We start from the raw sequence: 22,787 nt of genomic DNA, 5'->3' as shown, positions 1-22,787 counted from the left end.
CCCCAGTGTCCTCCCCCCGCATCCCTGGGGGGTCCTCAGTGATGTGCCCCCCACAGCCCTGGGTGTCCCCAGTGTCATCCCCCCACACCATTCCTGGGGGTCCCCAGTGTCCTTTGAGCCCCCAAACCCCTGTGGGGTCCCCACCGACCCCCCACATCAGGGAACCGGGGGGGGCATTAAATTACTCCGGTTTATTTATAACAGACCCTCAGCCAGTACAGTACAAAACTTACAGTAGATCTCGTTACACAAATCATTAATTACAATATTTTACAGATACAAAAGCTCCTGGGGGAGGTTGGGGGGTGAGGGGGGACAGGGGGTGTCCAAAAGCGAGTCAAAACCTCACAAAAAAGGGCAAAGCAAAGACAACAGCGAATCCATTAACGAGAGACAACCAAAAAACTCCTGGGGGAGGCGGGGTATTGCACATCCTCGTTTGTTCTTCATCCATCGGATTAAAAAATAGATATTTACAGGGATAAAGCGACCTGGAGGTTTTACAAAATTCCTACAGTTTTGTTTCAGACTCCGACAGGGGAAAAAAAAAGAAAACGGAAAAGGGGGGGAAAAAAAAACAACCAACCAACCCAAGAGGGGCTGGAAACGGCAGAGCTTCGATTTGGATTAAAAAACCCCTTTTTTGGGTTGGTTTGGGCGCTGGGGGGGGAGGGGGGTGCCGTGGGCACCCCGTTACGGGCGGCTGGGAATGGGGGGAACCCCCCTCCTTCAGCCACCCCCCACCTCCCCCCGCCACCAGAGGCCGTCACGGAGAGCAAAAAGGAGGGGGAAAAGAAGGGATAAAATCCCCAAAAACGGGAAAATGTCCCCAAGAGAGGCGGGAGGGGCAGCGGCGCTGCTGAGGTGTGTGTGTGTCCGTACAAAGGAACAGCTTTGGTTTCGCCCTCGGGGCGGCCCCGAGGGGCCTTTTATGCATCCTGGGCCGGGGGAGCGGGACCCCCGCGGGGGGAACTGGGCTGGGCTGGGCTGGGGGCTCTCAGCACCGAGGGGGGGGCTGCAGCCGGGGGCCCCCTGGGCACGGGGGCTGCGGTTGGGGGTCCCCAGCTCCGAGGGGTGGGGGCTCAGCCCGGGATTTTTGGTTCTCGCTGCTGCCCTGGCCCTGCCGGATCCCTTCTCCCAGGGGGATCCCATCCCGGGGGGGCCCCTGCTCCAGACCCCCCAGCCATGGGACTGCGAGTCCCTGACTGGGAGTGGAACTCGCCCCTGGAACCCGCCTGGATCCCGGCAAACTGCCCCCGGGACCATCCCAGGGGAAAAGGGGGTGTCGGGGGCGTCGGACCCAAACCTGGGGGTCCGGGGAAGCTCCGGCTGCTCCGTGTGGGAACTGGGGCACCGGGAGAGCACAGAGACCCCCCCGGCCCCGGGAATGCTGGGGGAGCGAGGGGGGGCCGGACCTGGGGGCCCCCAGGGGGGTCCTGCCCTGCAGCAGATTCCGGCCTGTGCCGAGGAAGAGCAGGAGGAGGAGATCCCAGGAACGGGATGGATCCATCCTTCATTTTGGGGGCGGATGTGGACCCCCATCACCCCCACGTGGGGTCGGGGGGCTCTGAACCCCACGAGGGGGGAGCTGGGAAGGCACCTGGGGGTCCCCGCATCCCACTCCGGGGGTTTCCCAGACAAAGCTCGGGATGCAGCAGCTCCCTCAGGGCTGGGGGGGGTCGGGCTGGGGCCTGGGGGGGTCCCGTGGGGGTTTAGCACCTAATTTGAGGTTTACTTTGCCCGGGAATGGGGACGGGCAATGCCGGGCTCGCACCAAGGAAGGGGCTCGGAGAGGAGCCGACGGGGCAGGACAGGGGGGAACAGTCTCAAAAGTTCAAATGAGACTTTCTTTGGGTAAAAAAACCGAGAGAGTTATAAAAAGGGAAACTCAAAAGCTTAATAAATAACGGAAGGAGGCTCGGGAGGTGGGGGGAAAGCACAAAAAAGTCCGTTAATATTCAATATTTAAATAACTCCGTTTATAAAAAGGCAGATTAAGGGCTCCCCCTCGGCGGGGCCGGTTGGTTCGTGGTTTGTTTTTGTTTTTTTTTTTTTTTTTAATTATTGAAAATTTTTTTTTTTAAATACTTTTTTGTAGCCAAAGTCAGTGCAAAGGAGTATAAAAGAAAAACCAACAGTTCCATGCCCTAGGGATGGAGGGGCTGCGCTAGAGACAGGGGGAGAACTGAGGAGGGGGGTGGGCTGGGCTGGGGGGGCCCGGGGGGGTTCAGCCGATTTTGTGCTCGCCCCGCACGATGTGGGAGGAGAACTCGTACCGGTCCTGGCTGTGGTAGCCACAGATGTTGCACTCGAAAGGGTCTCTGAAGCCGTGGCAGCCCATGTGGATGGTGAACATGACGTGGTCCAGGAAGAGGATCCGGCAGTGCTCGCACTTGAAGGCCCGGAGCTGCTCCCCGTCCTCGTTGAGCACCCGCAGGGATTCTTTGGCGGAGCTGGGGGTGCACCGGGCGCCCGGGGGTCCCTCCGGCCCCTTGGGCTCCTCTTTGGCGTAGGCTGGGCTGTGCCGGCTGCTCCCGGGCGCCAGCTGCGAGCCCCGCTCCTCGTGGATGCTCTCCGTGTCCGTGGAGTCCTGGCAGCCGTTGGAGGGAGACCCGCTGGGCTCCCGGGCCCGGAACACCACCGACACCCCGTCGGGCACCTCCTCGTGGCCCTCGGCGGCCTCCCGGCCCCCCGGCAGCTCCAGCCGCGCCGGCAGCGCCTGGATCTGGGTGTAGACGGAGCTGATGACGGGGGTGACCTCGGAGATGCAGTTTGTGGGGGGCAGGCGGAGCGAGCGCAGGTGCTCCCCCCCCAGCAGGGACAGGGGGCCGCCGTAGGAGGCGTCGAGGGGGTGGTGGGCCGAGACCACCTCCACGTCCTTCTCGAAGCTGGAGTTCACGTCGAAGGGGAGCTCGGAGAGGGCGAAGCGCATCTGCTTCTCCCCTGCGGGAGGAGAGCGGCGTTGGAACGGGCGGGTTTGGGGCTGGGATGACCCCCTTATATCAGAGAGCAGCATCAGGATGGGTGGGTTTGGGGCTGGGATGACCCCCTTATATCAGAGAGCAGCATCAGAGAATGGGTGGGTTTGGGGCTGGGATGACCCCCTTATATCAGAGAGCAGCATCAGAGAATGGGTGGGTTTGGATTTGGGATAACCCCCTTATATCAGAGAGCAGCATCAGAGAATGGGCGGGTTTGGGGCTGGGATGACCCCCTTATATCAGAGAGCAGCATCAGAATGGGTGGGTTTGGGGCTGGGATAACCCCCTTATATCAGAGAGCAGCATCAGAATGGGTGGGTTTGGGGTTGGGATACCACCCACCTCCCCATATTAGAGAGTGGTGTTGGAACAGGCAGGTTTGGGGTTGGAATGACCACCCACACCCCCTCATATCCCTTCTCTTCCCAGCACCGTGTCTGACACCGACCCCATCCCAGAGCGGAGGCCGGAGCGAACCCCACCCCAGCCCAAGGAGGGGATCTCAGTTCCCAGGGGGGTCTGGCAGGGTTGGTGTCTGGGGGTCCCCGTGGGGGCACGTCCCCTTACCCACGAATTTCTGCGGCGTGGAGCGTTTCCGTTTGGTGAAGCTGTTGGCCAGGCGGTCGATGAAGGTCGGCCGCTCGGCCGAGGGGTGGAGCAGGGAATCGGGCACGATCTCCAGGTCCCGCATCTCCTCACCTGGCGAGACAAGGGAGAGGCCCGGGTCAGCCGGCACGGCGGGACGGGACGGGCACGCTGCCACCCGGGCCGGAGACGCCGCGGGCAGCGCTCCGGATACGCCGCTCCTGCCCTCTGCCAGCTGGGACGGACGGACCTACGGACCGGCTGCCGCACCCTGAGCTTACCCCGTCGGTGGTCGGTCGCAGGGGAGCGCCGGCAGCCGGTCCGCAGCCCTCCTCCGTCCGGCCGGGCCCGCTCCTGCCACTTTGGGAAGAGGAGCTGCTTCAACGGATCGAAGTGCCCTCGAGTTCTCCTGCCGGTTCTCGGCCCCGGCGGGACAGACATTCCCGGGGAACCCGGCCCTGAGCACGGGGAACCTCCCCGTGCGCTCCAGCGGCTCTGTGTCCGACTCCAGGAGGGTGAGGAGCCAGCAAGGCCCCAATTCTGGCTCTCTGCCAGGGAATTCTGCCCGCCTGCAACTCCCGAGGAGCTCCCGAGCCACACGTGCCCGCCGGGACAGCGCCCGCGGGGGTGAATCCCAGCTCGTGGCACCACAGCTCGTGGAAAACGCTCCTGGTAGTTCTTGCACTGGAAATTGGGGCTGGGGAGCGTTTGGGTTCAGGGCTTTGGGATCCAGAGGAACCCGGGAAGAGTCCAGGAGGTCACGCTGCACCGGCAGGTTCGTGGCATTGACTGGCACAGGCTCATCGCACCTTCTGCCCCAGATCCGGGGCACGGAGCGCACCGGGGGCGCTCCCCCCCCCACAGCACCCCCTTTTCTCGGCAAAGACCTCCCCAGAACTCAACCCCCGTCCCCAAAACTCAACCCCGTCAGCCGGGGGGCTGGGAAGCGACCCCGCGCTCCCATTTCCCACCCTGCCGGGAGACGCCTCCCGGCCTGCCCGGATCCAGGGGGGCCATCGGGGCCCCGGGCCCCCCCCGGCACTGACCTTGCTGGCCGGGCAGCGCCTGCGGCTCGGGATTGAGGCTCTGGAGGTAACTGTGGCAGCGCTCCTTGTGCTCCTCCAACGTGCTCTGCTGTTTGTAGCTCCGGCCGCAGTAGTTGCACTTGTAGGGTTTGCCGACGGTGGGGGAGGAGACTGGAAGAGGAAAAGGAGAGCCCGGATGTGAGCGGGGATGGAGCCGGGATGGAGGGACCGGGGAGGGGCTGGACGCGGCTCCGCGGGGGGGGAAAGCGGCAGGAACCGGCGAACGGGGGAGAACAACGGGAGGAGCCGGTCAAGGCGGGGCAAGAGCCGTGGGGATCGATTGACAGGGGAGAAAAAGGGCAAAATCGATCAGCGGGGGAGAAAACTGGCGGGGATTGGTCAGTGGGGGAGAAAAGCAGCAGGAGCCGGCCAACGGGGAGAAAATTGGCAGGAATTGGTCAGTGGGGGAGAAAAAAGCATCAGAAATTGGTCAGTGGGGGAGAAAAAGAACAGGAATCGGTCAGTGGGGCAGAAAAGGAACGGGTCAGCAGCGGGGCAGAGCCCCTGGCCCTCAGCCCCCCGCCCATCCCTGTGCCACAGGTAAAGGAGCTCCTGGCGTGTCTCCAGCAGCATTTTCCAGAGGCGGGGGCAGCTCCCGGCTCCCACTGCAGCCTTCCTCCTCACCATCACCTGCCCCTCAGTGATTCGGCCCCTCCCCAGCAGCGGGAGCCGCAGGAGCAGGGCTGGATGCTCCCGGACTTCGGTTCAGCCCCGGAGCCATCGCTCCCACGGGATCTCACCTCCCCAAAAAGCTGGACACCCCGGGGCAGAGCCGTGCCCGCTGGGGTGGGAGGTTGGCTCAGCAGTGGGGAAATGCCCCAAAATCTGCTGGTTTTGCCGGAATCTGGCGCTCGGGATGTCACTGTCCCACAGCACCCACAGCACGCCCCGGCACGGAGCTCGGGGAGGGAGGGATGTGCTGTTCCTGTCACATTTACGGGGTGCTTGGGGGTTTTTTTTGGGCAGCTTGTGGTTTAACCTTTAAGTGGTTTTTTTCAAAACACGTGTTGGGGCTGTCAGTGAACCTGCACTCACCCTCGGACACCTGGATCCGTGTGGAAAGTGGGATCAGCACCTCCCCAGGAGCCAGATCCTGTCCCAAAGCCCCACGCTGGGCAGGGGACCCCAATGGCCACGCACTGCCCTGGCCTGGGGGACCCGGGAGTCCAGGAGCAGCCTTGGATTGGAGCAACCCAGCTCCGGGTTGGAAATCAATCCAGAGGAGCCGATGACAAGTGCAAATCCTGCCCTGGGCACCAGCATTGTCTCGGGGCAGCTGAACACGGGTTTCCTCCATCCCAGGGGAGGCGAGGAGGGCCCTGGCCTCTGAGCACCAGCACAAAAATGTGCCTCAGGAATCGATTCCTCAAAGCCAGCAATTCGGATGCGAGTGACTCGACTCCAAATTCCATTATTCCCATTAATCCCCATCACTCGAGGAGCTTTTAAAGTTTAAACATTCCCTCAAATGGCTCAGATTTGTTACTCCAAAACAACTGTGCTTCCCCACGCTCCCCTGATGGGACTGGGGTTGGTTTTCCACACCAGAAGACTCCCCATGGATACCTCAGAGGCATTTCCTAGGGATAATAAAAGAGCACGGGAGCAGCAGGACAAGGGGGGAATGGCTTCCCACTGACAGAGGGGTAGGTGGGATGTAGGTAAGAAATTCCTCCCTGTGAGGGTGGTAGGCACTGGAATGGATTTCCCTGACAAACAGGATCCTCAGGATCCCACCCCCGGGGTGCAGGGAGGACTCTGGGATGTGGCCCTCGGTCCATCTGTCATCCAAAGCCAGTGAGACGCCTCCCAGGGGTCTGTTTAGGATCCCTGGGGTTCTTCACCCAAAAAGTTCTTCACAGAGCCCAGGGCTGACCCTAAGCCCCGGAATCTGGGCCCTTCCCAAGGTTTTCTCTGGCCCTGCAGAGCCAGAGAGCCCCAGGTTGGTTTATTTGTGGGCTGGGACAGGAGGCAGGGAGGGGTCTCGGGGGAGCTCCAGCTCCCCCTCTGTCCCGGGTGGGGGCTGCAGCCTCTGATCTATTTTGGAGCATCGCAGCCCCTTTGATCTGGATGTTAATCCCTCACTTTTTTGGGCAGCACATCCTCGGAGATGAAAGGCCCTGGTGGGGCCGCAGGGAACGCTCGGGCCTGTGGGTAAGGAGGGAGAGCTGAACCTCCTCTGCTGCCACCCGGCAGGGCAGTGCCTCCGAAATCCACAGCAAATTAAGGCTTTTCTTAGTAATTAGCTCCCAGAAAGCCTAATTTTTGTTTGATATGATGTGAGGGTTTGTCCCATTTCCACGTCTCCTGATCGAAGGACTCCAAAGGACCAGAAGTGTTTACACCAAGCAGCAGCTTTGTCCCTTGGCAGTGGGAATATCCAGGGATGAACTATCCTGGATGGAGCAGGTCTGGGGGCTCCTGGTGCCAACAGGTTCTTCAGGGAAGGGTTCCTTGCTCTGACAAAGCCCCTGACACTCATTTCCACACAGCCTCTAAAGGTCCTGGGGCCGCAGGTGTTCGAACACCTGAGAGTGCTGTAAAGCCCTGGTGGTGCCCAAATCCAGGGAAAACGGTGCCAAACGGGGACCTGGCATCCTGCCCTCCCCCCATGGCCCTGCCCCTGGCATCCTGCCCTCCCCCCTTCTTACATCACGGAACTGGAGGGTGGAAACTGCAGCTCAAATGTCATCTTCAAAAAGGACAATGTCAAAACACAACATGAACCAACCCCCTGGTGCTGGTTTCCACCACACCCACGGGTGGGACCTGTCTTTACTCAATAAAATCATTTAAACATTTATCTGTTGGAAGAAACTGGACCAGCCCTGTGGGCACCTCTCTGGTCAGCAAGTCCCTGACTCTGACACGTCCTCTGCCTTCAGCTCCACACTGTGCAGAGCAAGTTTGGTCGGGAGCTCAAGGCTGGTGAGTGTGAACCTTCCAGGGAAGGTCCTCTTGGACATCAAGAGGAATTTCTGCATGGAAAGGGTGCTCAGGCATTGGAAGGGGCTGCCCAGGGAGGTGGTGGAGTTCCCATCCCCGGAGGTGTCCAAGGAAGGCCTGGACGTGGCACTCAGTGCTCCGGGCCGGGCACAGCTTGGACTCGATGGTCTCGGAGGTCCTTTCCAACCTCAATGATTCTCCAGCCCAAATCCCTGGTTTTGCACCACCCTCCCCTGTTCCCTGCCCTGCCCAGCCCTGCCCAGCCCTCGGGACCCACCGGAATGCGTGCGGAGGTGGCCGGTGAGCGCGTCCCGCCGGCGACAGGCGTAGTTGCAGAAGGGACATTTGAAGGGCTTCTCGCCCGAGTGCAGCTTGATGTGGCGCAGGAGGTTTCCCTTCTGGGTGAAGGAGGCTCCGCACTGGTTGCAGTGGAAGGGCCTTTCTCCTGAAAAACCGGAGCAGGGGGTGAAACTCCTGCTGAGAAGCGTTTCCCGAGCCAACGGCCCCGCAGAGCGGGAGCATCCCCAGGTTTCCACGCGTTGGAGAGCCCTGGGTCAGCCACCAATGGGATCCAGACGTGGCCCCAACCCGGGGAGGGACGGATCTGCTGCTGGAGTGGGGACAGTGACGAGGAAAGACCAGCCACAGGCACTTTCCTGGGCTTTTCCTCACCAGCACCTTCTGGCCACCACCCCCAGCAAAAGAGGGTAAAGTAAGGTGGGATATCGGGAAGAAATTCCTCCCTGTTAGGGTGGTGAGGCACTGGAATGGATTTCCCAGAGGATGCCCCGTCCCTGGAAGTGTCCAAGGCCAGGCTGGATGGGGCTTGGAGCAACCCGGTCTAGTGGAAGGTGTCCCTGCCCACGGCAGGGGGTGGAACAAGATGATCTTTAAGGTCCATCCCAACTCAAACCCTCATGGGATTCCACGATTCAATCCCTGGGGTCAGCACCTGGACCTGCCAGCCCTCTCCCACGGCACCTGTGGCCACCAGCCCCCCCAGGCTGCCCCAGAGCTCACCGGTGTGGCTGCGCTTGTGCACCATGAGCACGTTGGGGCCGATGCAGACCATGCCGCAGATGTCGCACTTCAGCTTCCCGTTGGGAAGGCGGATCCCCCCGGGGGAGTGCGGCTCCGGGCCCGTCCCGTCGCAGTAGCCCAGGGGCTCCGAGAGCGAGTCCTCCACGATGACACTGTCCTCCTTCTCCAGCATCCGGTCGTCCTGCGACAGCAGCCGGCTGGACTCCTCATCGCTGTACATCTCCACCTTGATGGAGTTGGCTGCGGGGAGGGAGAGGGGACGGGTCAGGGCAGGAAAAAACTCCCAGCGCTGGGAGAATTCCCACAGTTCAGGTGGGAACTGCTCCTGAAAGGAACACCGACGTGCTGGGTGATTTATTTGCGATCAGTCTGCACCTCCCGGGCTCCTCGGGAACAGATCCCACACGGATCGCGCGAGGGGATCCAAGGTCTGCACACCTGGAGATCTCCACTCCTCATCCCGAGGGAAAAGACATTTAACTCCCAGGATTCCAGGGCAAGCAAAGACACCAAATCTCGAGTCCCGGAATCAGTAAAGGCTCAAACTCGCCGGCACAAAGAGCTGAGCACGAGTTCCTTGGGCAGTGAGGAAACCTGGGCTCCCCAGGACAGCCATGGCTTCACTGACAGCTTCCACCTTTGGCATCCAAAGTCAGGAAAAAGGAGCTGAGCAGCAGGTGCTGCCTGGGAACACCCAACCTGCCCCCGTGGGCAGCTTGGCCTCTTCCCTTTCCCTCGTCCCACGAAGAGAACGGGGCCACACATGGAGGGACAGACATGGAAAACCCCTGGAAAGATGTGGAAGGGGATGTGAGAGATGCCAGGGACCAGGGAAAGGTCCCACAGCCGAGGGCTGGTGGCTGCCAGGAGCATTTATATCCTAGATGGGAGCAGGGGCTGCTGGAGCTGTGCTGGATAAGCCCACCCTCCAGACACCGGAGGGGCAGCACGGGGGGTCTCCCCACTGCAGCAGAGCCCCAGGATTTCCCTCCTCACCACCACCTCTCCCTCCTCCTGCAGCAGCAGGATGGAGGGGATGCACCAGTCCTGACCTACATTCCCGACTGCTCTAATGATCTGTGGAATGCCACAAATCAAACACTCCCGAGCCCACTCCCTCCTCACTCCCCCCTCGCTGCCAGGGAGCCGGGATGGGGAGGACAGGGAGAAACTCTCCCTCTCCTCCTTCCCAACGAACTTGTCCACCCTGATCCCACACACTTCCTCCCTCAGCCAGGTATCCAAGTGCTTGTCCCACCTCTCCACGCAGCTGCACCCCTGCCTGAGGGAGAACCGCTGGGACACCCTCGGGAAAAGACACCGGGCTGGAGATCCAGGCTTGAAATGATCAGACTGGGAAGTTTCCTCCCATTTTAAGCAGCTGGGAGCAAGAGGGAATTCCCTGGGGAGGCTCCCCAGCCGATGGCACCTGCGACCTGCTCCCGTAGCACTGGTCCTGGCAGGCTGGAGGAGGATGATGATGGAGCAAAGTGGAATCCAGGTCACCCACAGGCACTGAGCCCAAGGCTTCAGCTAAATATTTCCAGAATTCCTCTAAGGATCAGATTCTTATTTCTTCCTCCTAAAGCAGCAAGCTCTTCCCAATCCCTTGAGAAGGGAACGGCGGGGCTGGAGGGACAGAGCGCTGCCCGCCCAAGGAGAGGTGGCTTCCCGGAGGGCAGGAGCTGGAGGAGTCCGAGCTGCCTCGTGGAGAACGGAGCACAGCCACAGAATTCCCAGTGGTTCCCAAATCTGGAGCTGACGTGTCCCCCGGAGGGGTTCAGCTCCTTGTCAGAGTGTGGGTTCTCACCCACAGCCCGAGGACGCCCACGGGACCGGCTGAGGGGACTCGAGAAAACCTCGGGAACATCCCGGGTACGGAACCAGCCGGGGGTTCCTTTAAAAGCTGGGGGGCCCTGGATAAACTCTGACCCTTTGCCGGGTCGCTTACCGGGCCAGGCGGGCGCGCGGACGCCGGAGAGCGGAGCTGCTGGAGCAGGACGGGACGGTCCCGGAGCCGGGGGACCCCCGGGAATGGCGCAGCCCCCGGGGAGCCCGGCCAGCTCCCCGTCCCCGGAGCCAGGTACAGCCCTGCAAGTGGGGATTACCGAGGAGCAGCAGCATGGAAGTGATTCATCCGAGGCTGCCTGAGGTTTATTGCCGGGTGAAGAGCCCAGGAATTCCGGCTCTGGCTCCTTCCCTCCCTGGATCCTCCCGGCACAGACAATGCTGCTTCCCCGAGGGGCTCCGGGCAACGCCGGTCCTGGAGGTCCCAGGCGCTCCCAGGCCGCGTGCTGAGCCCCTGGATGGGAGGAGGCTGGGAGGAGGCTGTGCCTGGAGCATTCCCGGGGGGAAGCAGGACTTTATCCGGTGCCACCACGCTCCCCTGGGAGCACCAGGAGCTGCCTCCGTGCGCAAACACGGAGCGAAAAGCTCCTCGCTCCGTGCCGGAGCTGCTGGGACGAGCTGACGTTTGTGGTTGGGTTTTGTTGGGGTTTTTTTTTTTTTCCTCTCCCATTCCCCCAGGGACTAATTTTTTCCTGGGCATAGAAGAGAGGCCAAGTATTGTTCTGTAATTCTCCTTTCAGATCCGACGCGGGGTCCGGGAGAAGTCTCTGCCGGCAGAACAGGTTATATAATATTCCTGCTCCTCTGGGCACGGCGCTCGCTGGATGAACCAGCTGTGAAGTCAAGTCAGATCAGAGGCAATGCCATCACCCGTGTCCTGCTGTTAAAGGGGAAGGGATCGGGATTTTCCGCATGTTCAATATTCCTTTGGCTTCCCAGCGAGCAAAAAGGCCGCGTTACCCCCGGGAATGCCAAGATCTCGTCCCTGTGAGGAGCTTCCGTGTGCTTTAGAGCACAAATGTGAGATAAATAACGAGTAATAAGAGTAAGAACTGGCAACAGAGCTAATTCCGAGCGTTGTCCTCCCAAAATTGTGGTGTTTGGGGTTTATTTTATCCCGGTTCAGGAAGAACAACCAGCAAACGCCACGACCTCACCGGATAAAGGACGGGGAGTTCCTTTGCCAGGGAAAAGTGATGTGCAGTGACAGCTGGAAGTGGGAGAGAGGAAGGATCAGAGCCGGGCCAGGTGTTTTGGGGCTGGTTGGGCTCATCCAGAGATGGAGCAACTGTTGGATTGTGAATACCGGGAGAGCAACGGGAGCGTGGGGGACGGAGCCACAGCTCGGGGACGGGACCTGCCTGGCTGGGGGAGGCTCCCACAGACCCTGAACCACAGTTTTGTTCATTTTAACTAAAAAGCAGAGAGTTCCAGAGTGGGCAGGGAAGGAGACAGAGAGTTTCACGATGTGAGAGGAGACTCCCCACACTAACCCCATTTCTGGATCCCTGTGGGTCACCAGCTCAGCTCACTCGGACAGGGACACAACAGCCCCTCCGGGAGCTGATTCCAGCACCCCGTGGCATTCCTGGCGTATCCAAAGGATCCCAGGGCCTCTCTGAATCCACTGCAGTGACACAAATAACTTCCCAACAGCCTCATTCCCGCTGAGCCAAGCCCTGCTCTGTGAGCTGCTCCGACCCGCCCCGGCTCCCACACAAGAGGAAGCAGCGCAGTTCCTCGTTTCCCACACTGCCATCCCGATGGATACAAAATACAACTCATTCCAAAGAAACCCACAGCCCCTCAGAGCCGATCCCTGGCAGTATGGAACACACTTCTTGTGGAGGTGGAATTCAGGACCACAAGGAAAGACTCTGAATCCTCCACCCCCGGCCGAGGTTTTTCCACCCCTCAACATCGGTTTTTCCACAAAAAAACCCCGGCTCAGCAGCAGCCAGTTCCTGGGATCAGTGCCCGGGATCTGACACCGGGATCAGGGACCAGGCAGCTGCTCCACGCGCAGCCCAAAGCCGGGTTTATCCCCTTCCCTCGGAAAACAAAGAGTCAGACTGGGAGCGCAATCTGTCCCAGCGGGAAGTCAGAATTCCTGGCGGAGCAGGGATTGGGAAGGGATTGGGAACGGCCGGGTCGGGATACTCACCGCTGAGGGAGCGGCTCGGGGAGGAGTGCTGGCTGTTGGGGGTGCTCACCGTGGGGCCCACGATCGCCGAGGTGAATTCCTTCTCCAGGGAGGAATCCCCACTGCCTTTGGGAGGAGGGAAACACGAGTGAGAGGCCGGTGGGAATCCCCCCCCGAGCCCCCTGCCCGGCCCCTCGGCTTTGGGAAGGGGCTGGAGGGCAGGGATTTATTCCCATGGTATTAGGCTGGGTGCATTTTGGATTCCAGCCCTCCAGCTGGGAGCTTCCCAAACCCCACATCCCGGAGCCGACGGCAGTGCCGAGGTGTCCACCCGAGGGGGGACCAGACCACCCCCCGCCCCAGCACCAACCCCCAGGACCTGTCCCTTCACCGGGCACTGGGATCCCGCTCCACGACAATTCCCAAGCAGGCACTCACATCCCTGGGAAGCCGATCCCTCCCCACTTGGACACGGGCCCTTCCCCGCTCACAGCAGCCCACGAATTCCCTGACCCAGCTGTCCATGGATCCCCTCGGCTTTTCCCCTTCGGGGGCTGCCCAGTGCCTGTTGCAGCGATCCCAGCAATCCCTGGAGCCCCCCCAGCAGCCCCGGAGCCAGGCGATGCTGCGGGAGCGGCGGAGTTTCATGATGGAAAGTGCAGCAGCTCCCCGAGCACAGCTGGGAATGTTATTTCTAAACACTGGCAGCTGGAAAACTCTCCTCTCCCTGTTCCCCGAGCCCGGCTGGTCCCATTGTCTGGTGCCTGTTGGGAGGCTGAGCTCATCGGCCTCGCTGAGCATGGGAATCGCTCATGGGAAGTGCCCCTGGAGAGCCTGGGACACCCAGTGTGGCCTCGGCTCCCAGAGGCGGGATTTAAAGGTTCCTTCCCTCCCGGGATGACAGTGGGAGAGACTTGGAGCACCCTTCCCTCTCCCCTGCCCGCGCTCCAGAGAGGCTGGAGAGCTGCTGCCAGTGACTCTGAGCCTGGTGGAGCCTCCGATGATGCCCAGAGGGAATGAGTCCCTGCATTCCAGCACCTCTAATTCCCTTCCTGGAGCCAATGAGTCCCTGCATTCCAGCACCCCTAAATGCTTTCCTGGAGCCGCTCAGGGTCTCTGGCTACTCTGGAGACACATCCTGAGCCCAAATCCCTGTGTGGGGGTGAGACCAACCCTCTCAGAGGGTCCCGGGGCTGTGTCCTAATGCCTCTCCAAAGCCAGTTGGGGCAGATGTGCCAGATGGGGCACATCCTGGGGCCCAGACCCCTCTGAGTGGGGCAGGACGGACCCTCTCGCAGGGTCTCCGAGCTGCGTCCTGAGCCCATCTCGCTCCCATCTGCACTCAGGGGGGTCAGGTCCTTCCCCTCCCCTCCTCCTGCTGGCACAGGGAATCCCAGCCCCCCTGAGCCCCCGGAGCCCAGCACAGCCCCTGCATCCCCTCTCCACACACGCGGAGCGAGCGGAGCCCGAGTTATTTCCGGATCCTCCCGCCCCTCGCTCCCGTTTGAGTCGCATTTATTGTACCTTGCTGGAGATACCCTGGAGTGTTATCACATCCAACTCCTTGGAAACAGCGCTGGATTCCGGGCTGCGTGTGCATGTCTGCGTCGCTGGCAGGGCGCACGCAGCCACTCACCTTCCAGGAAGAGCAGATTCCTGGAAGGGAGGGAAACGTCCGTCATTTTACAGTCAGGAGGCACCGGGAGCGGGAACCGGGGCTGCCGAGGGCACGGGGAGAGGGAGCCAGAGGGGAGGGGTCGGCAGGTGGGCAGGGGATGCGTGAGGGGGCTCGGTGACCAGGCACAGGATCCCCAACGCTGGAATGAGCAGAGGGAGAAATGTTTCCCCCCGAGCTCAGCCACAGCCAGGATGGGCTCCGACCCTCCGGCATCGCCTGATCCGCAGCTCCAGGGAAGGAGCCAAAGGGGCTGGTGTGGACCCAGAGCTCAAAAAGTGTCCCTTCACTCCTTCCCCACACACACCTTGTCCACGAACGGCTTCGTGCTGCAGCTGAGAGGAATTTTTGAGGAGCTTCCCGTGGCGTGCACTCCCCACCCCACAAACAAAGCCCCTCCTGGCCCCGGGTTTATCCCTGAGGAGATTTGGGCTTGCTGGCAAAGCATCCCGGTGATGCTGAGAGCAGGAAGGAGCTCCTGTGCTTTCCTCCCTGATCCCAGAGACTGCCGGGCTCTGCAGGAAGGTTAAAACCTCCAGACTCCAATGGAACTAAACATTAAGGAGTTAAAAAAGGGAATTTCTCCTCAGTCCCTGCAAGCACAAAGCCAGCGTGGGCTCTGAGCTCAGCTCCTCTGCCAGCCAGCTTCATCCTCTGGATCCCTAAGGATCCTGCTGATCCCAAAGGATCCCCAGGCTCCTCCTGACTGGAAACACCACTGAGCTGGTCCTTGGTGCCCAGCCTGCCCCAAAACCAGGATCAGGCCAGGGCGGAGCTTCCTGGGGCAGGATCACTGTCAGGGACCCCTGCCAGGAGCCCCCTCTGGAAAATCCCACACACACAGGGACGGGATTTTTCCCTCTGTGCAGCAGTGGGTCCAGCACCAGGGCCCCCGGGGATGGCTCAGAGCCCTGGGAATGTGGGCAGGCTGCACTCCCACCCCTGGGAGCAGGGGCTGCACTCCCACCCCTGGGAGCAGGGGCTGCACTCCCACCCCTGGGAACAGGGGCTGCACTCCCACCCCTGGGAGCAGGGGCTGCACTCCCCCCCCTGGGAGCAGGGGCTGCAATCCCACCCCTGGGAGCAGGGGCTGCAATCCCACCCCGGGGAGCAGGGGCTGCACTCCCACCCCTGGGAGCAGGGGCTGCATCCCACCCCTGGGAGCAGCCACCACCTCGTTCCCATGGTCCCTCAGCAATTTCCCTCTCGGAAAACTGCTCAGACTTGGGATTTCAGGAAATTTTGGGGTCACGTTTCAGCAGTTCTAAAAAAAGAAAAATGGAAACCTGAATGTCAGGAAAGAGGTGGCTCTGGAGCCTGGAGCCCAGTTACCCTGGTTATCCACGGAGCTGGGACAGGTTACCCTGCTCTCAGGTGACAGCACCCGAAAAGGGGGGGGAATGGAGGGGATCTGGGCTGTTCTGGAGAGTGGAGCTGGGAGGGATGCCCTGGAAACATCCCTCGCCTTCCAACAGCCTCTGGTGGGAGAGGACAGAGCAAGGGAGGGCAAAATTCCTCAGGAAATTGTGATGGGACAGGGATCTGATCCCATCCTGCCTGCATGGGGGGGGCTCAGCTGGGAACAGGGACCTGATCCCTGGATGGACCCGGGATGGGCCAAGGGGCTCAGATGGAGCAGGATGGACCTGGGATGGGCCAAGGGGCTCAGATGGAGCAGGATGGACCTGGGATGGGCCAAGGGGCTCAGATGGAGCAGGATGGACCTGGGATGGGCCAAGGGGCTCAGATGGAGCAGGATGGACCTGGGATGGGCCAAGGGGCTCAGATGGAGCAGGATGGAGGAGTATCCACAGCATTTAGAGCCTGAGGAGCACGGAGAGGCCCCTTCCCCACCTCCCCCTTGCTCCCACCCCCTCTGTGATAACTCCATCTCTACCAGAGCTGGTTCAGAACTGTCTTGGTTTCCCGTGAAGGATCCAAGGAGACGGAATATTTCTCACTCACAGAGTTTCCAGATTTTCGGTCCTTCACTCCTGACAAACAGGAACTTGAACCGTTCCCCTTCCCTCCCAACTCCAGGAGCTGCTCAAACCTGGAGTCCCACAGGGCTTCCAGCCCCAGAAGCTGGAATCCAGGAAGGATTCAGACTGTGCTGAGGGAGAAAAGGTCTCCATCCTCCTCCCAACCCCTCCAAACCTCCATCCCCTCTGTGCCGTTCATCCCGGCCCGGCCCAGCTCCCACACAGATTCCTGCCTCTCCAGGGCCGGATTTAGTCACTGTGAGAGTTTCCTCTGGCTGTGCCACCTGTGAATCTCCACCAGCTCTTACTCTAATCCCGAGCAAAGATGGACAAACTGAGGAGTTCTCACTCTGCAAACACCAGTTCCCTGGAGATAAGGACAAATCCCACCCAAACAGCTTTCACCCCGTGCCCATCCCAGGTTTCTGCAGGACTATCTAAATCCCCTGGATCCTCTGGGATCCCCTCTGGAGCTGGGCTGTGACCCCCAGCACAAAGACCTCGTTTTCCTTGCACTTTAACACAAAACCTGGGAATGTCCCCTACCAGCACCCACCAGGTGAAGGCACAAGGACACGAACTCCAACGAGAACTTCCCGGGCTGCACCTCAAAGCTGGGAATTTTACTACCCTGTGGGAATTACCCCTTCTCAGATACTTAATGAAACTGGTGTTCCCAACACTGCTCCTCAGTGTGTGATGGAACAGGCTGGGGCAAAGCCACGGAACACAGGGCAGGAGGAGGGAGCTGAGCATCCAAACCCAACCAAACCAGCCCGGAAAAATCCAGCTTGGACCTACCAGGTATGTAGGCTCGCCCGTTACAGTCTTCTATATCCATCTTTGAGGGCTCTGGCTGGAAGAGAAAGCAGAGCCCAGTCAGGATCAGCCTCTGGAAGCTGCTCGGGTGTCTCCTCTTCATTTTACCCATGAAAAGAATCAGGATTTTGGGCAAGGAGAGAACACCAACACCCCGCAGGCAGCCTCTGCTCCTGGATGGGCCAAACCCGGGAGTCTGGGATGCACATTCCCAGAGCTGCACCAGCTAAAGAGGTGCCTCGTGTCCTTAAGTGCCACGAGGCAGTTCTAGTTAGTGAGGGATTAGTTAATTAGTTATAGGGGCTGCACAAAACAAGGACAACACGGGCTGGTGTCGCAACACTGGTGCTGCTCCCACCCCGGCATCTGTGTCACTGGGGTGGAGGGGACACCCCGGGCTGAGGACAATCCTGGGGCTGAGGACAATCCCGGGGCTGAGGACAATCCCGGGGCTGAGGACATTCCTGGGGCTGAGGACAATCCTGGGGCTGAGGACATTCCTGGGGCTGAGGACAATCCTGGGACTGAGGACAATCCTGGGGCTGAGGACAATCCTGGGGCTGAGGACAATCCCAGGGCTGAGGACATTCCTGGGGCTGAGGACATTCCTGTGCTGAGGACATTCCTGGGGCTGAGGACAATCCCAAGGCCCAGGACAATTCCAAGGCCCAGGACAATCCCAGGGCTGAGGACATTCCTGGGCTGAGGACAATCCCAGGGCTCAGGACATTCCCAGGGCTGAGGACATTCCTGGGCTGAGGACATTCCTGGGACTGAGGACATTCCTGGGACTGAGGACATTCCTGGGCTGAGGACAATCCCGGGGCTCAGGACATTCCTGGGACTGAGGACATTCCTGGGGCTGAGGACAATCCCAAGGCCCAGGACAATCCCAAGGCCCAGGACAATCCCAGGGCTGAGGACATTCCTGGGCTGAGGACAATCCCAGGGCTCAGGACATTCCTGGGCTGAGGACAATCCCAGGGCTGAGGACAATCCCAGGGCTGAGGACAATCCCAGGGCTGAGGACAATCCCAAGGCCCAGGACAATCCCAGGGCTGAGGACAATCCCAGGGCTGAGGACAATCCCAGGGCTGAGGACAATCCCAGGGCTGAGGACATTCCAGGACTGAGGACATTCCTGGGCTGAGGACATTCCTGGGCTGAGGACAATCCCAGGGCTGAGGACCGTCCCAGGGTCAAGGACAATCCCAGAGCCGAAGACAATTCCAGGCAGCAAAACCAGAGCCGAGCGCTCCGGAATTCCCCTTCCCGCCCCACAGCATCCATTCACTCCAGGAGTGACAACAATTTGGGCTGGAATCTCCCTCCCCAGCGCCGGGTTGTGCAGGAATTGTGGTCTGAAAACGCATCCTGCAGCTTTATTTCCATGGAAGCCCTAATTTGGCTTTTCAGCCGCGCCGGGGGATCCGCGGGCTCGGCACAACGGGAACGGCAGCGCCGTGATAAAGAGGGATTTCATTTGGGAAGTCTCTTCCCTCCTGGGCTCCACAGAAATCCCCCAAAACAGGAATTTTTAATAAAAAAAAACTATAAAGGCCAATTGTCTGTCTGAGGGGCGAACACGGCGCGGGAAGTGCTGGCACCGCTCCCTCCGCTTCCCAGGGAAACCAGGGAACAAGCAGGACCCCAGTCCATGGACAGCGAGGAGAGAGCCAGGAATTAATTACTGGGTGAGTAATTTGAGAGAGATCAGTCGGAGGAGCTGGTTCTGTAATTCCTGCTCGTGCCACCCCATCAGTGCCAATGGGATGATGGGCAGGGAGAGGTGGATTCCTCACCCCTGGTTATTTCAAGAGAACCCGGAAAAAAACACATCAGGAGCTCTTATTTCCACAGTTATTTTCCTTAATTTTGTCTGAGGCCTCCCGAGCAGGAATTGGGATTAAAAGCTGCAAATTCCCCAAATTCTCCCCAGCCCTGTGGCAACACCCAACCTCGGCTGGGAAATGGCCCTGCCAGCTCTCCGAGCCCTCTGGATCCGGACGAGCAGCCCAAAAATCTGCGCAGACGGACGGACAAAGCCCCAGCACATCCCTGGGATAACGGGGCCGCTCCCAAGGACACGGCCCAGGCTCGGAGCTCCCCTCCCCAAACCCCCTGGACACCAATCCACCCTCTCCCGGGGGGTCTGACCCGCTCCGGGGACACGCACGGCCCCGTCTCCAAACTCCCTCCCGGCTTCCAGGTGGGATTGCCCCGGGAATTGGAGGCGGGAGCGACACAATTAGAGCAGCCTCTCCTTCCCACGGAAATCAGGACTTTTCCCCAGGTGGCAACAACTCAAGGAAACAGAAAAGTCCTCCAGAGCAGCCCCACTTAAATCCCCCCGTTACAGCCGTGACTGTCCTAGAACTGGGAAAAGCCTCTTAAATCCACGGATCCCCACCTGGATCCCCCTTTACTGTTCCCATTGTGCCCAAAGCGCCGTGAAATGACTCCGAACGCTCAGCCTGGGGACACTTCCCACCTCCAGACCCCTCCAGACCCCCCAGTCCCACCCAGCAGGGAATCCACCAGCCCCGGGTGGGATCCCAACCCCAGCACCACGGAGGGAACTGCTCAGCTCCCTCCAACTCACACGGAACCGGCCTGGAACAGCAAATCCCCTCGGTCTGAGCCGTCCCTCTGCCGCAGGGATCCCTTGCCGGGACATCCCGGGGCAGGTCGGGCCCTCTCAGCCAGGAAGACCCCTCGGGAGCGGTGGAATTCCTGCCGGAACACCTCCCAGACACCACCCCAGCCCTGTCAGTGCCGAGCTCTGGCTCCTGTCTCTGCGCTGATCCTCTGCCAGGCAGCTCATCCTGGCTCTGGAAGCACCAGGAAAATGTTTCTGGGACAAACACCTCCAAGCCCCCTCGGGTAGGAACCAGCAACCACCCGAAATTCCCTGTTTCCCTTCCCAAGCCCTGCTTCCGTTCAGCTGCAGTTTATTTTCCGACATTGAGGACGTTTTTTCCACCTTTGCTGCTCCAAAACCCCAAAGGTTGTGTCAGTGGAAACGTTCCGGAGCCCATGGAAAGCCCCATCCCACCAGCATTCCCAGAGAAATGCCAAGGAAGCGGCTCCGCCAGCGCAGGGAAAAGGGAAAATAAAGTGCTGGGAGAGGTTTTAGCCATGATCAAACAGCTCCCATTGTTCCCATATTTTGAGGGATTTTACTAAATAAAATGGAACAGTGGATACAGGGGGACGGTCCCCTCTGACATTCCCAGGAAAGGCGCCCGGGGAATTCCGAGGTTGCTGTTTTAGGGATGGGGCAGAGCCCCCCCAGACCATTCCCGGTCTGTCCCACGGCTCAGCCTCCCCACGGAGCCTTAAACCCCAGGACAGGCCTGACAAGGAATCCCAGAATTATTTCGGCTGGGAAAGATCTCCAGGATCACCCAACCCAAGTCCCCTCCTCCCTGACCCTGGTTATGGGCTGGGATCCTCTCCCACAAATCCCCCGCATTCCCAGGGCCTTTTTCCTGGAACCAGGCAAACACGGCTGCGAATTCCACCCTTTTTGTGGCTAAAGCAGGGAATGAAATTCCAGACAAATCCCAGCCCGGGGGTGGCCACGGGGCCCAGCTGCGGGCGGGGACTCCAGGCACTGCTTCCCATGGGAGCAGGGATGTTATTTTTCCCTAATACTCCCTGCTTGGAGAAGCTCCTCCCCGCCGGACATCGGCCCTTCCCGGAGAAACCATCCCAAAACGGGGAACAACACGAAATTCCTCACTTTCGGCACGCTCCCAGCATCCTGCAGCTCCAGGGAAGTTCGGATTCCGAGCCAACCCGGGGGGATGTTTTCTCCCCGTGCCTTTGTCTGGGATCCAACCCCGGGGGCACCGCGCAGTAAATCACCCCGGGAGGGCTGGAAAACCATTCCAGGGGAGCCGGGGAGGGGGGAGAAGCTCCAGGACAGACAGACAGACAGACAGGACGGAGCTCCGGCCTCACTCCCGGCTCCTCCGACGGGGTTTGAACTGGAGCTGATCCCCCGGGAGCCCAGAAACGAACGCCCTGCTGGGAGCTCCCTCCTCGCTCCCGTCCCGTGCCCCGGGATAACCCCGCCGTTCCCTCGGGATCGCCGTTCCCCCGGGATCGGGAGCCGCCGGCACCCTCCCCGGGGCTCCCTGGGCTCAGGTTTCCCGGAGTCCTTGGAAGCAAAAGCCCAAGATGAGGCTAAAAATCCCTTTTCCTGGCTCTGCCGGGACGTGGCTCGGCCTTCCCGGCGGGACTTCGGGACACCCCTGGACCCCCCCGCCCCCTCCAAGGATCCAGAGGGTCCCACGGCAAAGAGGTTTCGCCTCAGGAGCTTTCCCAGGAGCCTCCTCCGGGAATTCCCCGGAGCTTTCCCAGGAGCCTCCTCCGGGAATCCCCCCGGAGCTCCGGGCAAGGCTTGGAATGGACGTGGAATAATTTAGGGGTCGGCACAGTGGGAGGGTCCCAGCGGGAACAGGGTCGGGAGCACCGGGATGGGGGGGTTTATCCCATCCGGAGCCACGTGCTGCCCATCCCGGTGGATTCCAGAGCCTCCCTGGAATCCCCCCTGCCTGGGGGGATCAGTAAGGGGGGAAGGGGGGGTCAAATCCCAGCGTCCCGTGCCAGGGACAGGGAGGAGACTCCGGCATTCCCGGGCTGGAATTTCCCCGGGCTGGAGGGGAAAACTCTGCCCGGGAAAAGCAGCCCCGGAGCCCCCCGGGCAGGAGCGTCCAGGGGGGGGCAACAGGGGCTCCCCCAAACCCTCCTATGAGCCCTCCCCGGCCAAAATCCCATCTCCCAAAAAATGGGGGCAGGAGGAAGGGAGGGAAACGGGGGGGAACGATCCCGGGGACGGAGCAGGAAAAGCCCAGGAATTGTGGTGGGGGCTCCGCTGTTCCCCCGGGCAGGGCGGGACCCCCCCAGGGCAGGGCGGGAACCCCCCCGGGCACGTTGGGACGTCCCCGGGGGAGCCCCGTTATTCCCACAAATACCTCTCCATGGATCGCTCGGGGGGGGTCCCACCCGGGGGTCCCCCCCCACAAATGGGGGTGTTTGAGGGGGGGACACACCCCCCTCAAAACGGGGGATTTCGGGGCGCAGCCGCCCCCCCCGCGCGGTGTCACAGCCCCCAAATCCTCCCGGTTCCCCTCCCTTCCCGCCCCCCCCGGCACAGACCCCGCTCAGCACCCGACCCCCCCAACCAGCCCCCCCAGACCGACCCCTGACACCCCCCGGGGGGACACGGACCCCAGAAACAGCTCCCCCAAAGAAACTCCTGACACCCGCCGGGGGGGGACACGGACCCCTCCCCAAATCAGCCCCCCCCGACACACCCCTGCGGACGGACAGACACCGCGCCCCCGACCCACCGCCCGCAAAGAGCCCCCCGCCCCCCGAACCAGCCCCCCCCGCCCCCCGTCCCGTCCCGTTCTCACCGGCGGGGTGGGGGCGGGCTCGGGAGGCCCCCCCGGCCCGGCCCGGCCCTGGGGGGCTCAGGGGGGTCCGGGAGCGGCGGCGGCGGCGGCTCCACCTGAGGAGGCCCCGGGCCCCCCCCCCCGAGCCACTTCCGGCCCCGCCAGCCCGCGCCGCCGAGCGCCGAGCGCATCGAGCGGGGCCGCGGGGGGGCAGGCGCGGGGGCTCAGCCGAGCGCCGAGAGCGTCGATGGGGAAGGCGCGGCGGGGGATTGGGAGG

At 61.2% G+C, this 22,787-nt stretch overlaps 1 protein-coding gene across 2 annotated transcripts; it reads right to left on the bottom strand.

Annotated features, from left to right (window-relative positions):
* Window positions 1–172: 172 nt before the first annotated feature.
* On the bottom strand, window positions 173–22,577 carry IKZF4 (IKAROS family zinc finger 4). Of its 2 annotated transcripts, XM_027725749.2 has the most exons (9): window positions 22,532–22,577; window positions 17,088–17,142; window positions 14,154–14,285; window positions 12,651–12,755; window positions 8,618–8,878; window positions 7,875–8,042; window positions 4,613–4,762; window positions 3,549–3,680; window positions 173–2,943 (listed from the first exon to the last, which is right to left on the bottom strand). In XM_027725749.2, exons 2-9 carry the CDS (start codon window positions 17,125–17,127, stop codon window positions 2,228–2,230), a joined length of 1,704 nt encoding a protein of 567 aa, XP_027581550.1. In that variant the 5' UTR covers window positions 17,128–17,142; window positions 22,532–22,577; the 3' UTR covers window positions 173–2,227. The 2 variants fall into 2 exon arrangements, with proteins under 2 accessions (XP_027581550.1, XP_027581549.1); XM_027725748.2 differs by lacking the exon at window positions 22,532–22,577 and having other exon boundaries at window positions 17,088–18,230.
* Window positions 22,578–22,787: the final 210 nt, after the last annotated feature.

This window comes from Pipra filicauda, unplaced genomic scaffold, assembly GCF_003945595.2.
Source record: "Pipra filicauda isolate LSUMZ 115617 unplaced genomic scaffold, ASM394559v2 scaffold185_size1782982_pilon, whole genome shotgun sequence".
Taxonomy (NCBI): Eukaryota; Metazoa; Chordata; class Aves; order Passeriformes; family Pipridae; genus Pipra; species Pipra filicauda.
The sequence above is the reverse complement of the archived record's forward strand: the minus strand, read 5'-3'. Positions and strand labels throughout refer to the sequence as shown.